We start from the raw sequence: 16,470 nt of genomic DNA, 5'->3' as shown, positions 1-16,470 counted from the left end.
TTCATCTTCTGCACATTATCACTCCAGGGTTTAATTGCTAAATTGTTATTATTTCGCCACTATGGCCTATTTATTGCCTTTCCTCCCTAATCTTACTACATTTTCACACACTGTATATAGATTTTTATATTGTGTTATTGACTGTACGTGTGTTTATCCCATGTGTAACTCTGTATTTGTGTCGCACTGCTTTGCTTTATCTTGGCCAGGTCGCAGTTGTAAGTGAGAACTTGTTCTCAACTGGCCTACCTGGTTAAATAAAGGTGAATTTTTTTTTTAAATACATATGCACTGATCCACCGTGGGCTCTGCTGCCTCAGCCATACTGTCAATCTATACTCTATACGTCCACTCCTATTTATAGAGGTTATCTTGTGATCTCGACAAAACAATTTTTGCTATGTCGTGATCATGAGATAAATAAGTTGTGATCTCGACATAACGAGGGAATATTTATTTTTATTCATATGTCCAAATCAAAGTATGCGAAACAACGCACGCAGGACACTTCTCGAATGCGTACTCCATTTGTACATATTTTGGAGCATGCATCGACACAAACTTCAACGGAAAGTATGTAAAGAATATGACGCAACAACAAATAATTATGCAAAATTTCTTGAAATAACTGCCGGCCATTAAAATACGGTCAGATTTCAGAATGAAATGTTGCCTGTTCACATTTCATATGTTGCCTGACTACAATATTTTATCTTGATAGGTTTATAAATACATGCTATGTTAATTTTGGCATGTTTACCTGCCTACAAAGCCACTAGTGTGCGTCGGTCGCAAGCCCATAATAGGTCAATAGGATTAACTGGCCAGATAGCCATAAAGAATTGTTAACTAGCCAACTACCCATGAAGAATTTACATCTACCTTGCATAACACAAGTTTTAGGTCATTTTTGCCTGTTAAACAATCTGATTAGCTATATTATTACGATTCACATATACATTGAACAAAAATATAAAAGCAACATTTGAAGTGTTGGTACCATGTTTCATGAGCTGAAAAAAAAAAATCACAGATATGGTCCATAAGCATGTTCAAAATTTGTGCACAAATTTGTTTACATTCCTGTTAGTGAGCATTTCTCCTTTGCCAAGATAATCCATCCATCTGACAGGTGTGGCATATCATGAAGCTGATTAAACAGCGCGATCATTACAGAGGTGCACCTTGTGCTAGGGACAATTAAAAGGCCACTCTAAAATGTGCAGTTTTGTCACACAACACAATGCCACAGATGTCTCAAGTTTTGAGGGAGCGTGCAATTGGCATGCTGACTGTAGGAATGTCCACCAGAGCTGTTGCCACGTGTAACCACGCCAGCCAATTCCGGCTTCTTCACCTGCAGGATGGTCTGAGGAGGGGTGGGTTGCTGAGGAGAATTTCTGTCTGTAATTAAGTCCTATTGTGGAGAAAAACTTATTCGGATTGGCTGGGCCTGGCTCCCCAGTGGGTGGGCCTATGCCCTCCAAGGCCCACCTATGCCTGCAACCCTGCCCAGTCATGTGAAATCCATAAATTAGAGCCTAATTTATTTATTTCAATTGACTGATTTCCTTATATGAACTGTAACTTAGTAAAATCTTTAAAATTGTTGCATGTTGCGTTTTTATATTTTTGTTTATTATAGCTAGCTGATAGTTATGAAGTAAAACATTTGTCTGGTGTATATCTTGTTTGGTCTCTATTGCCGTTGTCCTGGCTGGAAGAAGGGTCAGTGAATGGGGAGGTGCAGCGTGAGGTAATACAGAGTGTGAGTGCTTTTCAAATGGAATGTTTTATGCGTTCTTCAGACTCTCTTCCTAACAAGAACTTACTCGAGAACGTCCTGGGAGAATGCACTCTGAGCATGAGAGTGTGGAGCACGGTAGTATGCATATTGAGAAACACCCGGTATCTGTGCATGTGCATTGTTTCGCTTCATGCTGTTACAACGTGGTAGCCAGGGCACCAAAGCTGCGGAAAAGTTGAACCAAAGCTCTTAGTGTTGCGGAAATTGACCAGCTATTTTACCTTTTCATTTAAACAGGGAGTCACCATTGAGACCAGGACCTCTTTCGCAAGGGAGCCCTGCACATACAATTCATAGACAAAAATCTAAATCGGACAGTACAAAGCAAACTAAAATACAGCACAACAAACGATCAAGAAAAACAGCCACATTCCTCAGAAAATAGTTCCCTAATCAATATTTTAAATTGCCCAAGCGCCATCCATAGTTTATTGCAGTGTATTTTGCAGTTGGTTCCAGCAATGAGGTGGAGACCCAAGGAACCTCGAGGGTTAACCAACCTTGTGAGCGGGTTTGGTATCTCATGTTTTTTTTTTATTCTGTAACATCGAAGTTAGGTAAGTTGGAAGCTTGTGTAGTAGGGCTTTGTAAACAAAAATGGAGTAATGAATTGATCTACAGGACTTTAAAACGGGATGCTGTGGTGAGTATTAAAACTGTCACCAGTGATTAAACGAATGGCGCAATGGTAGACGGCATCCAAAGGTTTAAGAGTAGTGACTGCTGCTTGATGTTTAAACTGTTTACTTTCTACATCATATTGCTACCTTTTTTATCTGTTTTTCTATCCCTGCTCTTCTCTTCTTGGTGTAGAGGAGCACAGAGGCGATGGTAATGCAGAGCAGCAGGTGGAGGGGGCCGAGAGGGGTGCTAGGCCGACCATCAGCGAGTTCAAAAAGACCTGGGGCTTCAGGCGGACCACGGTTGCCAGAAGAGAGTTTGTGGGATTGGATGAGATTGAAGATCCAGAATCTCCGCCCCTACCCACACGTCGGGGCAGAGGCCGCCCGGCCCAGACCTATTCAAGACGTGGGCGAGGGGGGAGAAGGAGCGCACCAGCTGACCTGGAGCACTCCGAGACGAGCTCCCCTACTCCAATGGACACAGAGCCTGCCTCAGAGGCCCTAGAGCCCTGCCCAGGTGGCAGATTAGACCCCTCCTCTTGGCGGGACTTTGGATCTGCATTCGGCACGGCTTTTTCCCTACTTTGGGAGAAGAAAGAGGAGGACAGGACCACGGCTGCCCCTGCCCAAATTATGGCTGCCCTTCCTAGCTATGGGGGTAGTGGGGACATGGAAGCTGCCTCCAGTGTAGAGGAGGACAGTGATGAGCTGACCCTGAAGCAGCTTCAGGAGCGGCTGAGCATTAGGGGGAGAGGTGAGGCCAGAGGCAGAGGGGTCAGAGGGAGAGGCAGGGTTAGGGGAAGGGGTAGAGGTAGAGGGAGAGGACGAGGGAGAGGTAGGGGGCGTGGGAGGGGTAGGAGGGTAGAGCCAGAGTCGAGCACTGCAGATGAAGAAGACGTGATTTTTGTAAAAGAGTATGAACAGCAGCAGGTGTATCAGCCTCAGGAGGAGGAGAGGGAGCAGAGTCCCGAGGAGGCTGTTGTAGTGGTTGAACCGCAAAGCCCTTCTCCTTCTCAACAGTCCAGTTCCGAGTCTATGCCTCCTCTCGAGTCTGATCCAGAGCCAGAGACAACAGAAGAAAAGCCCAGCCAATATGATAATGTAACGGTGGAGGAGGAGAAGGACGAGGTGGAGGAGGAGAAGGACGAGGTGGAGGAGGAGAAGGACGAGGTGGAGGAGGAGAAGGACGAGGTGGAGGAGGAGAAGGACGAGGAGGAGAAGGACGAGGTGGAGGAGGACGAGGTGGAGGTGGAGGAGGAGAAGGTGGAGAAGGACGAGGTGGAGGAGGAGAAGGACGAGGTGGAGGAGAGGATCGAGGAAGAAAAGTCAGAGTATTCTAGCACATCGGACAGTGAGGGCTACTACCCCAATGCCCTTTACTGCATCTGTCGACAGAGGCAGAATAAAAGGTATGTGTGTAGCGTTGTATAGGACGATATTCACCTCTGAAAACAAGCAAGCCTAATGTTGTTGGTATAGCAGCACCACATCTCAGCTCTTTCCATCTGCCATACTCTTTATTTTGGATGGTTATGGACTGGAGTTAATTGCTGTTCTTTAGCTGTCATTTTCTTATTGCCCGTTTGATTCCTTGTCCAGGTTCATGATCTCCTGTGACAATTGTCAGGAGTGGTTCCATGGCGACTGCGTTGGCATCAGCGAGACGCAGGGCAGCAAGCTGGAGAGGAGCGGACGGGACTGGATCTGCCCCAACTGCACGAATAAGAGCCAGAGCCAGCCAGACCCCCAGCAGAGCCCCCCTGACTGCCTGACACTGCCCTCCTCTGGGGAGGAGGAGAGAGTGCATGAGGAGCAGGCCAGTAAGGTGAGAAAAGAAACGCATACTGATTCCTTTGCGAGGAAGAATGGAAATCAATTCTAGTTTGTAGTGTGATTTGGTTTCCCTTGCTTTGGACAGCCCATTTTACAATGGTGTTTAGTTGCATGTTTGAGATATAGGCTGACAAGCGAGTCTGGTCTTAGGAGGCTGTGGCGCAGGAGGAGACTGAAGTGGTTGCTAAGGCTGAAATGGAGACGGACAGTTTCCTGCCTCAGTGCATTGGCCCAGGGTGCAGTATGTACGCTCTGCCCGACTCCGTTTACTGTGGCACAGACTGCATCCTCCGGCATGCGGCTGCCACTATGAAGACCCTATCTGACTCCCAAGAGACCAATGCCGAGCAACGCCCACAGAGGAGAGCAGCAGCCAAACCTGGCCCTAAGGTAACCAGTGCCTAAACTTTTTTTTCTCCCTTTTTGGTAATTTTTTTCTTTCTTCTGCATGTTGTGCTTGTTTCATTTTGCATGTTGTGCTTGTTTCATTTTGCATGTTGTGCTTGTTTCATTTTGTTGATGAATGTGTGCTGAGATTACGTTCGCCTTAGAAACAGATAAAGCTGACACTTTGACTCGCTCACATAGTATTAGTTAATTAAACCCCAAATTAGCTGATGTTGACCTCTGTGAATATTTTGACCTCAGGGTCAGAGGTCGGCTAGGATTCCCCAGAGGTTGTCGGCGGAGCGGCCCGAAGAAGAGGGTGATGAGAAGGAGGCTGAAGAAGTTGAGGACAAGGAAGCTGACACATCTACATCTCCCTTATCCTGCAACCCTAGTCTCACTGCAGTACAGGCCACATCCATAGAATCATCTATGTTTTACAAGTCGAGTATGTATCACTCACAGCACATCCATATCCAACACAAGAATACTTTACTTTCACTCAGTTGGTATTCATCAGACACCAGCTATAACGTTACCTCTGCCATCACACAATCTTTAGGTGTAGGGATACAAAGTTATTTGGAGTAGTCGGCAGCAGTGAGTAATTGTACTAATGTTGGCAATTGTGCTATAAAATGTTTTTCTTCAGCTAGTTGGAAACGTTGAAAAAGAAAACAAGCCGAACCAATCAACAATCCAAATTACATTTCCTCAGTTACCAAATAGTAGAAGAATGTTTAGTATAGTTGGGTTCAGAGATGATTCTACTTCAATACCACCATTTTTCTACAGTCCAGTATTTCAATAGTTGTCAATGTTTTTATTTGACAAATAATAAATCCGGTTCAATAAGAGCCTTATACGGCAACAAAATATAACTACAAGGTACAGGCTGATGCGTCAGTCTTACAAATACTAGTAAATACTTCACACAATGACTAATGCACAGAGTATTGTCTCAGGAAAGAAATAATAGGTTATACAAGTTGTACAGATAGAAATCACTGCTTGATGGAAAGCACAAAACATTCACTGAGTGACACATGAATATAGTTTTAGTTCTAAGCAGTTAGAAAAAAAAACATTCCCTCTGAGTCAAAGAAAATGAATGTTTGCGCACTGTGTCCAAACACAAGGCCTCTCAAGCCATCCAGTAGTGCCTGATATGGGAAATAGATTAATTCAACAATGGATGAAAAACTCGGGCGATACAGATCAATGCGAGCGATAACACATTTTCTGCCTCTCAAACCAGAGCAGTTGAGCTTTTGGAGGAATTGGTTTGAACACTTTGCGCAATTGAGTTGGACCAGTTACCGGGGGAGTGTACAGAGGAATATACAGAATCATCCAGTCTTGCTTATGATTAGATTTATAGAGCAATGTAGAAGAGGCCACCAACCTCCTCCTGTGGCTTTCATGTAACCTGTCGTTTCATATCATAGAGGAGGGAGGACGAGCGCCACGCACCTGCACTTTTGTCCATTTTTGTAATGAAACATTTTTTATCTTCAATGACCTGCAGTGTCATACACACACATACACACTGTACATTCAGACTAATGAAGGAGAGTGGACGAGGAGGGAGGAAGCCATTCTAGACTATTGAGATGCATTAGTCTTTACATGCAAGATCGAGCTCATCGTCACATGACTAGCTACTCCAGCTCCATTGCTTCACTTATAAACCACGTCTACAAGGCTGTCTTTGCTGTTTAAAATAAAGCTTCAGCTATTCATCATAGGAAAAGATGATGAGCACCAGAGATTTCATGAGCACCAGAGATTTCACTATCTATCCAGACATGGGATTTGTTTTCAGAAGCATCTGTTCATAAAGCTTATACATGTGGTTGAAAGAAAGCTACCATAGTTGGCAACTTTTTGCTATATCCCCAGAGAGCCTTTTTTTATTCGTTTTTTAATTATTATTTTACCACTTTTTCTCCCCAATTTCATGGTATCCAATTGGTAGTAGTTACTGTCTTGTCTCATCGCTGCAACTCCCGTACGAACTCGGGAGAGACGAAGAGTCATGCGTCCTCCGAAAACCAAGCCGCACTGCTTCTTGACACAATGCACATCCAACCCGGAAGCCAGCTGCACCAATGTGTCGGAGGAAACACCGTTCACCTGGCGACCTGGTCAGCGCGCACTGCGCCCGGCCCGTCACAGGAGTCGCTAGTGCGCGATGAGACAAGGATATCCCTGCTGGCCTAACCCGGACGACACTGGGCCAATTATGCGTCGCCCCATGAGCCTCCCGGTCGCGGCCGGCTGCGGCAGAGCCTGGGCTCGAACCCAGAATCTCTGGTGGCGCAGCTAGCTCTGCGATGCAGTGCCTTAGACCACTGCGCCACCCGGGAGGCCCCAGAGAGCCTTTTTAATGTCAAGTTGTCACAAAGTGCTTGGCAGTAACCTGGCCTAGAACCCAAAGGACAAGCAGAACCAGAGCAGCAAGGGGGGGGGGGCATCCTCCTCTGGCTGTACCAGGTAGAGGTTACATACATTGTACTCGTATGTTGTTCAGAGAATACAAGTAGGGATAGACTGTTTTCCGTATCTGTGAGATGCACACAGTTAAAGACCTTTTGGCCAGATAGTTGTCCATAACAATCATACATTTTGTGGGTTTCGACATTGCTGACACAGCATGATGGGACATATGTCGGGCCAATGTGGAGGCATCAGCGGGTAGGGTAAAGCAGCAACGGAGGGAATGGGGCAGTAGAGCAGCATCTGGAAGTGTTGGTGGATAGCTGTCTGTAATGGCAATAGTAATTGTTTCCAACAAAGGCAGTACCAGCCAGTGCTTATGCTCACTTTTGCACCTTTTCCATACCAGACCATTGACATGTTCAGTGCTGTTGAATGGGGCCTTGATTTGGTTGTCACCTGGGTATGCATGATAGGGTCTCTAGATACATTCTTGAGCGCAGTTTTCCCCTCGATGAGTTTGAACCTTTCCACCCTGCCAAAGAAATTGAGAGTTTGGACATTAGTGAAAAGGACCAATGTCCACAGAGGTACTTGGTCTTCAAGGGTCCTCTGCTATGCCCTCTGGTAAATGCTGCCCCTTTACCCATGCCACTTCAGATTTAGTATTCAAAAGAGTACTCATGTTCCGCAGTGTTAAATGGTCTATCAGATGTTTTCCCAACAAATTTCTGACTTCTCACACTCGCCAGCAACTGACATGATTTTGCAGGTTCTAGTTAGTACATTTAGCAAAGAAATATCTTAATATTGCAGTACATATCATTTGTTGATGAAACACAAACTCAAACAATTCCAAAGGGTAACCTTTTTTTTATTGTATTTGCCTTTTTTTTGGCCCTGTGTGGTCTTCAAACATCTTCTTTTTAAGGGGAACTTTTGTCATTTTTTGTAATGAAGAATTTTGATCTTCAACAATCTGGAGTGTCATTCAAAAATACAGACACACACACACACACACAGACACACACACACACACACACACACACGAGACATCAACACACACAGACATACTCTGCATTTAAGACACTCAAACCAGAGGGAAAGAGGAGTCCATGCAAACAGGGACTCGGGAGAGATTGGAGAGCAGAGCAGTTTTTCAGCTGCAGCATGGAGGCCCTGAGAGGATGACCAGATGCCAGGAAGGATTTCCCCCAGGATCCTGACAAGCAGTGAATGCCAGACACATTGATTCATTTCAGTGAAGAAGGCTGAAGTACCTAGCTGGCCAATGCCACTGACGTGCTCAATACTGAAATGCCTGACAAATCAGCAGTAGTTGTAAAATGCTCCTTTCAATAATTCCTTTTTGAAAACCACTTATCACTCACAAAATGACAGTTGCTCCTTTGCTTTACCATTGGGTTATAGGTTATGGGTAACTGGGATAACGTGCATCAATGAACATCTGTTTGAATCCTGCACATGAATGGGGTTCAGTGAAATGCAATGGCAATGTGTGTGTGTGTGTGTGTGTGTATGTGTGTGTGAGGAGTACAGCAAGTTGTTTAGTTAGTGTCAGTTCACACATGGAAGAACGATAGTTCCCAGTTACACATTTAGTAACCTGGTCAAGTACACAAGCATTATTCTATACCATCGAAGGATCCACCACACAACAGACATGCGTTTTATGTACATCTAGTTTCTTTTGAGTTTTTCTGTGGTTCCGTTTTTATTTTTGGCAGTTAAAAGTCCTGAACACATCTGAGGAAAGCAACCTCATTGCTAATACCCTTTCAATGTGACCACAAGTGTCTCCCATCAGCCCTCACCATTCATATGGAAAAAATAGTTATACATGATCAATTGAATTTTGAATATCGATCATGTATGTGTCAGATTCACATACAAGTTAATCAAATGGTAATTTTAAGCAATCGTACCCTAACTGGTATTTTGCAAGGGTGGACTGAGTCATGACCTATCACGCTACCTGAGATAACTTTTGACTACCAATACTATGGTAGGACACAGACTGAGACATCTAGCCCCAGACCAATACATCATATACTGTATTTAGTGACAAGCTAAATTTAGGCCGCATTCAAATAACCCCTATCCTTTACCACCTCAGGTTTTGCTGATCTGAATGAACTATAGAAATGCTTGGTGGAGCCCTCCCCATTTCTTATTTTGCCAATGTTACTCAATACTTTAATGGAGGCACTCCAGGAGGTGTGCACCTGCTTGGTCCTCATGATTAAGGAAAAGTGCTATTCCTTTAGTGTTGGCAGATCTGAAGGAACTGGATAGGTGTAGCTAAGCATTATGGGTATTTTTTCCACAATCTGCTTTCTGTTAAACAGTTATAAATACACGTGACCAAAAGTATCGGTCGAACATCTCATTCCAAAATCATGGGCATTAATATGGAGTTGGTCCCCCCCCTTTGCTGCTATAACAGCCTCCACTCTTCTGGGAAGGCTTTCCACTAGATGTTGGAACATTGCTGCTGGGATTTGCTTCCATTCAGCCACAAGAGCATTAGTGAGGTCGGGCACTGATGTTGGGCGATTAGGCCTGGCTTGCAGTCGGCGTTCCAATTCATCCCGAAGGTGTTCATTGGGCTTGAGTTCAGGGCTCTGTGCAGGCCAGTCAAGTTCTTCCACACCGATCTCGACAAAACATTTCTTCCCCAAACTGTTGCCACAAAGTTGGATGCACAGAATCGTCTAGAATGTCATTGTATGCTGTAGCATTAAGATTTCCTTTCACTGGAACTAAGGGGCCTAGCCCATACCATAACAACCAGTCCAGACCATTATTCCTCCACCACCAAACTTTACAGTTGGCACTATGCATTGGGATAGGCAACGTTCTCCTGGCATCTGCCAAACCCAGATTAGTCTGTCGGACTGCCAGATGGTGAAGCGTGATTCATCACTCCAGATGTTTCCACGTTGGCATTGCGCATGGTGATTTTAGGCTTGTGTGCGGCTGCTCGGCCATGGAAACTAATTTCATGAAGCTCCCGACTAACAGTTCTTCTACTGACGTTGATTCGAGAGGCAGTCTGGGTCTATAGTGAGTGTTGCAACCGAGGACAGGCGATTTGTACGTGCTATGCGCTTCAGCACTTGGTGGTCCCGTTCTGTGAGTTTGTGTGGCCTACCACTTCGTGGCTGAGCCAGTTTTGCTCCTAGATATTTCTACGTCACAATAACAACACTTACAGTTGACCGGGGCAGCTCTTGCAAGGCAGAAATTTGACGAACTGACTAGTTGGAAAGGTGGCATCCTATAACGATTGAAAAGTCACTGAGCTCTTCAGTAAGGCGGTTCTTCTGCCAATGTTTGTGTATGGAGATTGCATGGCTGTGTGCTTGATTTTATACACCTGGCAGCAATGGGAGTAGTTGAAATAGCCGAATCCACAAATATGAAGGGGTGTCCACATACTTTTGTGTGTATCTGCCATTTTATCATCTCTTCTTGTTAAAATTGTTAAACACAAGCACCCTCTACTGGCCAGACATTAGAATAGCGTTTCAACAGTGCGCTCGTACATTGTGTGTGTCTGTGGTATTCTGCTATGCTGAGGATATATCACATTCACGTACCCCCGAGCAAGTGTCATGTAAAAATCTCCAATACTAATACTTCAATGACTGCGACAATAAGATGTTTATTCCTGAAATGTCCTCATTTAATTTTCGAATAGCGTTTTTCTGCCGTAGACATATCAGATGCTGTAAAAGTCCAGAGAAAGAGATGATAAAACTACACACAATTAATGCCCTGGTCGTAATTAGTTTAATTGTTCATTATGGCCTGTATATCCAAGTCACTTGATTGCTGCAAGGTTGCAGTTTCATTCACTTGCTAATGTTACTTTTTAAGAATTAAGTGTACAGCTGATAGTTGCTTTTACAATCTAAACAGATGCCTTAAAGACATACTTCTCCCAAATGCACAATAGACACACTTTAACCTCAATCTGACAAATTATCATATGAAAGTCTGATAAAGTGCATAAATTGTTATCTGTACGTCATCATTATAGCCTTGATCAACATTGGGTGGATTGGAAGTGACCTTATCTAGATTATCCTAAATAGTAGGGTCACAACAGGATCAATTTAGAATCTCAACACACCCTTATCGAAAAAACAGGCTTCTGGCAAGCAGTTGTGGAAAATATTTTGGCTAATTTACCACTCATATTTTCACATGCAAATGAGTTTTTTTGCTAACTGTTGCTGCAAATTTGCGTCGACTCTGGGGAAACTTGTGGCGAACATTGTACTGTTCGTTGCAAATATGGTGCAAACTCAGTATGACTATGCAAATTAGATCAGGTTTTTGGTTACTGTGTGTTACATTTTAATGTTATCTACACTGAACAAAAATATAAACGCAACATGTAAAGTGATGGTCCCATGTTTAATGAGCTGAATAAAAGATCACAGAATTTTCCATATACACAAAAAGCTTATTTCGCTCAAATTTTGTGCACAAATTTGTTTACATCCCTGTTGGTGAACATTTCTCCTTTGCCAAGATAATCCATCCACCTGACAGGTGTGGCATATCAAGAAGCTGATTAAACAGTATGATCATTACACTGGTCACCTTTTGCTGGGGAAAACAAAAGGCCACTCTAAAATGTGCAGTTTTGCCACACAACACAATGCCACAGATGTATCAAGTGTTGAGGGAGCGTGCAATTGGCATTTACTGCAGGAATGTCCACCAGAGCTGTTGTCAGAGAATTAAATGTTCATTTCTCTACCAAAAGCCGCATCCAATGTCATTCTAGAGAATTTGTTAGTACTTCCAACCAGCCTCACAAGCGCAGATCACGTGTAACCATGCCAGCCCAGGACCTCCACATCCTGCTTCTTCACCTATGGGATGGTCTGAGACGAGCCACCCAGACAGCTGATGAAACTGTGGGTTTGCACAACCAAAGATTTCTGCGCAAACTGTCAGAAACGGTCTCAGGGAAGCTCATCTGCATGCTCATCGTCTTCACCAGGGTTTTGACCTGACTGCAGTTCGGCGTCGTAACCAACTTCCGTGGGAAAATGCTCACCTTCGATGGCCACTGGCGCGCTGGAGAAGTGTGCGCTTCACGGATGAATCCCGGTTTCAACTGTACCGGGCAGGTGGCAGACAGCGTGTATGGTGTCATGTGGACGAGTGGTTTGCTGATGTCAAACGAGAGTTCCATGGTGTCAGTGGGGTTATGGTATGGGCAGGCATAAGCTACGGACAAACACAATTGCATTTTATCAATGGCAATTTGGATGCACAGAGATAGCGTGACGATATCCTGAGGCCCATTGTGGTGCCATTCATCCGCCGCCATCACCTCATGTTTCAGCATGATAATGTGGCCCCATGTAGCAAGGATCTGTACATAATTCCTGGAAGCTGAAAATGTCCCAGTTCTACCATGACCTGTATACTCACCAGACATGTCTCCCATTGAGCATGTTTGGGATGCTCTGAATTGATGTGTACGACAGCATGTTCCAGTGCCTGCCAATATCCAGCAACTTCGCACAGCCATTGAAGAGGAGTGGGACAACATTCACCAGGCCATAATCAACAGCCTAATCAACTCTATTCAAAGGAGATGTCGCACTGCATGTGGAAAATGGTGGTCACACCAGATACTGACTGGTTTTCTGATCCCTACTTTTCTTTAAGGCATCTGTGACCAATAGATGCATATATGTATTCCCAATCATGTGAAATCCATAGATTAGACCCTAATGAATTTATTTCAGTTGACTGATTTCCTTATATGAACTGTAACTCAGTTAAATCTTTAAAATTGTTGCATGTTGCGTTTTATATCTTTGATCAGTATAGAAAGAAAATCAGCCCTAGCGGATGTAATTGTGTGTTAACATACAGGGATGCTCTTCCTCTGTTAAGGAGCATCCTGCACACACACATCCCAAAGCCAATAAGGGAACACTTCAACAAAAGCCCGGAGTAAGAAAGAATACAGGGGTCATTTAAATTTCCTCCATCAATATAGAGATTGAAGCGAGAACAGCTAAAGCGGCACTTGAACCAGTGACCACTGTAGTTAGAGGACAATTCCTCTAGTGCCTGTGCCATAACGCTCCAGACCTCATGGCAGGACCCATAGTATACTTTCCGGTATATACAGGCAGGCTTCAATAACAGTGATCATAAAAGGGGGCTACATGTCTGAAGGAAAGAGAAATGAATGTACCGCGTGTCCCTCCATGACAGGGGTCTAGCATGCTGGCGGTCGTGTCTCCTTGGCACTTCATTGATCAATTTGTGTCATTGATTAGCCATCTGAAAATCCTGAAAATCAGTTTCTTATGAAAAGGGAGTGTATACTGCGTCCAAGTACTAGTTTTGTGTACCTCTGCTTTATAATAACAGAAGATGAATTAGGAAGTTAGAATACTAAAACTAGTCAGGATCGAGGGAAAGATGGAAAGAGCAAAGTACAGAGAGATCCTTGATGAAAATCTGCTCAGGACCTCAGACTGGGTCGAAGGTTCACCTTCCAACAGGACAACGACCCTAAACACACAGCCAAGACAACGCAGGAGTGGCTTCTGGACAAGTCTCGGAATGTCCATGAGTGGCCCAGCCAGAGCCCGGACTTGAACCCGATTTGAACATCTCTGGAGAGACCTGATAATAGCTGTGCAGCAATGCTCATCATCAACCTGACAGAGCTTGAGAGGATCTGCAGAGAAGAATGGGAGAAACTCCCCAAATACAGGTGTGCCAAGCTTGTAGCATCATACCCAAGAATTCGAGGCTGTAATCGCTGCCAAAGGTGCTTCAACAAAGTATTGAGCAAAGGGTCTGAATACTTATGTAAATGTGATATATCAGTTTTTAATTTTTAATACATTTGCAAACATTTATAAAAAACATTTTTTGCTTTGTAATTATGGGGTATTGTGTGTAGATTTGTGAGCGAGGAAAAACTATTGAATCCATTTTAGGATACGGCTGTAACATAACAAAATGTGGAAAAAGTCAAGGGGTCTGAATACTTTCCGAATGCACTGTATATGTTTTGACCATGACAGTTTACAATCTAAGGTAACGCCAACTAATTTAGTCTCCTCAACTAGTTCAACAGCCACACCATTCATTACCAGATTCAGCTGGTAGTTTTTACAACAACAGGTTGTCAATAATATCAAAGGCTGCACTGAAATCTAACAGTCTAGCTCCCACAATCTTTTTATTATCAATTTATTTAAACCAATCATCAGTCATTTGTGTCAGTGCAGTACATGTTGAGTGCCCTTCTCTATAGGCATGCTGAAAGTCTGTTGTTAATTTGTTTACAGAGAAATAACATTGTATTTGTTCAAAAACATTTTTTTCCAACAGCTTTCTAAGAGCTGGAAGCAAGCTGATCGGTCTGCTGTTAGAATCAGTAAAGGCCACTTTACCACTCTTGGGTAGCGGAATTACTTTGGCTTCCCTCCAGGCCTGAGGACAAAGACTTTCCTCCAGGCTCAGATTAAAGATATAACAGATAGGAGTGGCTATAGAGTCAGTCACCATCTAAGTTGTCAATGCCAGGAGGTTTGTTATTATTGATCAATAACAATAATTTTCCACCTCTCCCACACTTACTTTACAAAATTCAAACTTGCAATGCTTTTCTTTCATTATTATTTGTTTTTCTATGCATTTATACGATGGCTCACTGTTCATTGTTGGCATTTCCTACCTAAGTTAGCCCACTTTGCCAATCATTCAAATTATTAGCAATTCGATGAAAGATGGAGTTGATTTAGTCTTTCTGCCCATAATTTCATTTAAAAAGTACCCCCACACACACACACACACACACACAAAAAAAATCCATAATTCTTTATATCTTTGATCTTGGCTTCATAATACAGTTTCTTCTTTTTGTTGAGTTTAGTCACATTCATTTCTCAATTTGCAGTAAGCCAGCTAGTCAGATGTGCAGCCAGACTTATTAGCCACTCCTTTTGCCCCATCTCGTTCAACCATATAGTTGTTTAATTCCTCATCAATCCATGGAGTCTTAACAGTTTGTTTCTTAACAGCTGCATGCTTCTCAATAATTGGACAAAGCAATTTCATAAATTCATCAACTGCAGCGTCTGGATGCTCCTTATTAATCACATCAGACCAACACATATTTTACATTATTCACATAAGAGTCACAGAAAAATATTTTAGATTATCTCTTATACGCTATCTTAGGCCCAGCTTTCTTTGGCTCTCCTGGATATAGCCACTATATTGTGATCACTGCATCCAATGGGTAGGGATACAGAGTTCTAACGTATTAGTAAAAATGTGATCCATACATGTGGATGATCTTGATCCTGATGATCAACACCCTGGTAGGTTGATTAATAACCTGAACCAGATGACAGACACTGGTTACAGTAAGAAGCTTCCTCTTGAGCGGACAGCTTAATGGAAATCAGTCAATATTCAGGTCCCCCAAAAAGTAGACCTCTCTGTTTACATCACATACACTATCAAGTATTTCACACATATTATTTAGATACTGACTGTTAGCACTTGGTGGCCTTCAGCAACACCCCAAAATAATAACACTTGACATAAGATCTTCTCTAAGCATTACAGGGATATGGTTCTGAATATATATATATATATATATATATATATGTATATATATGTGTGTGTGTGTGTGTGTGTGTGTGTGTGTGTGTGTGTGTGTGTGTGTGTGTGTGTGTGTACTCAGCATAAAAAAAAAAGAAACGTCCCTCTTTCAGGACCCTGTCTTTCAAAGATAATTCGTAAAAATCCAAATAACTTCACAGATCTTCATTGTAAATGGTTTAAACACTGTTTCCCATGCTTGGTCAATGAACCATAAACAATTAATGAACGTGCACCTGTGGAACAGTCATTAAGACACTAACAGCTTACAGATGGTAGGCAATTAAGGCCACAGCTATGAAAACGTAGGACACTAAAGAGGCCTTTCTACTGACTCTGAAAAACACCAAAAGAAACATGCCCAGGCTCCCTGCTCATCTGCGGGAATATGCCTTAGGCATGCTGCAAGGAGGCATGAGGACTGCAGATGTGGCCAGGGCAATGAATTGCAATGTCCGCACTGTGAGATGTCTAAGACAGCGCTACAGGGAGACAGGACGGACAGCTGATCGTCCTCGCAGTGGCAGACCATGTGTAACAAGACCTGCACAGGATCTGTACATCCAAATATCGCACCACACACAGGTACAGGATGGCAACAACAACTGCCCGAGTTACACCAGGAACGCAGAAACTCTCCATCAGTGCTCAGACTGTCCGCAATAGGCTGAGAGAGGCTGGACTGAGGGC

The 16,470-nt window shown here is 43.5% G+C and overlaps 1 protein-coding gene across 1 annotated transcript in view; it reads left to right on the top strand.

Moving 5' to 3' along the window:
* LOC115166378 (death-inducer obliterator 1) overlaps positions 1-16,470 on the top strand; it is a 76,620-nt gene that overhangs the window by 37,996 nt on the left and 22,154 nt on the right. The window contains exons 3-8 of the mRNA XM_029720286.1: positions 2,621-3,225; positions 3,451-3,558; positions 3,697-3,839; positions 4,030-4,255; positions 4,414-4,653; positions 4,912-5,098. Of these exons, the coding sequence (XP_029576146.1) occupies positions 2,621-3,225; positions 3,451-3,558; positions 3,697-3,839; positions 4,030-4,255; positions 4,414-4,653; positions 4,912-5,098 (1,509 nt within the window). The remainder of the gene's footprint in view (positions 1-2,620; positions 3,226-3,450; positions 3,559-3,696; positions 3,840-4,029; positions 4,256-4,413; positions 4,654-4,911; positions 5,099-16,470) is intronic.

Source organism: Salmo trutta, chromosome 28 (assembly GCF_901001165.1).
Source record: "Salmo trutta chromosome 28, fSalTru1.1, whole genome shotgun sequence".
NCBI lineage: Eukaryota > Metazoa > Chordata > Actinopteri > Salmoniformes > Salmonidae > Salmo > Salmo trutta.
Note: the sequence above shows the minus strand (reverse complement) of the source record. Positions and strands in the feature narration are given on the sequence as shown.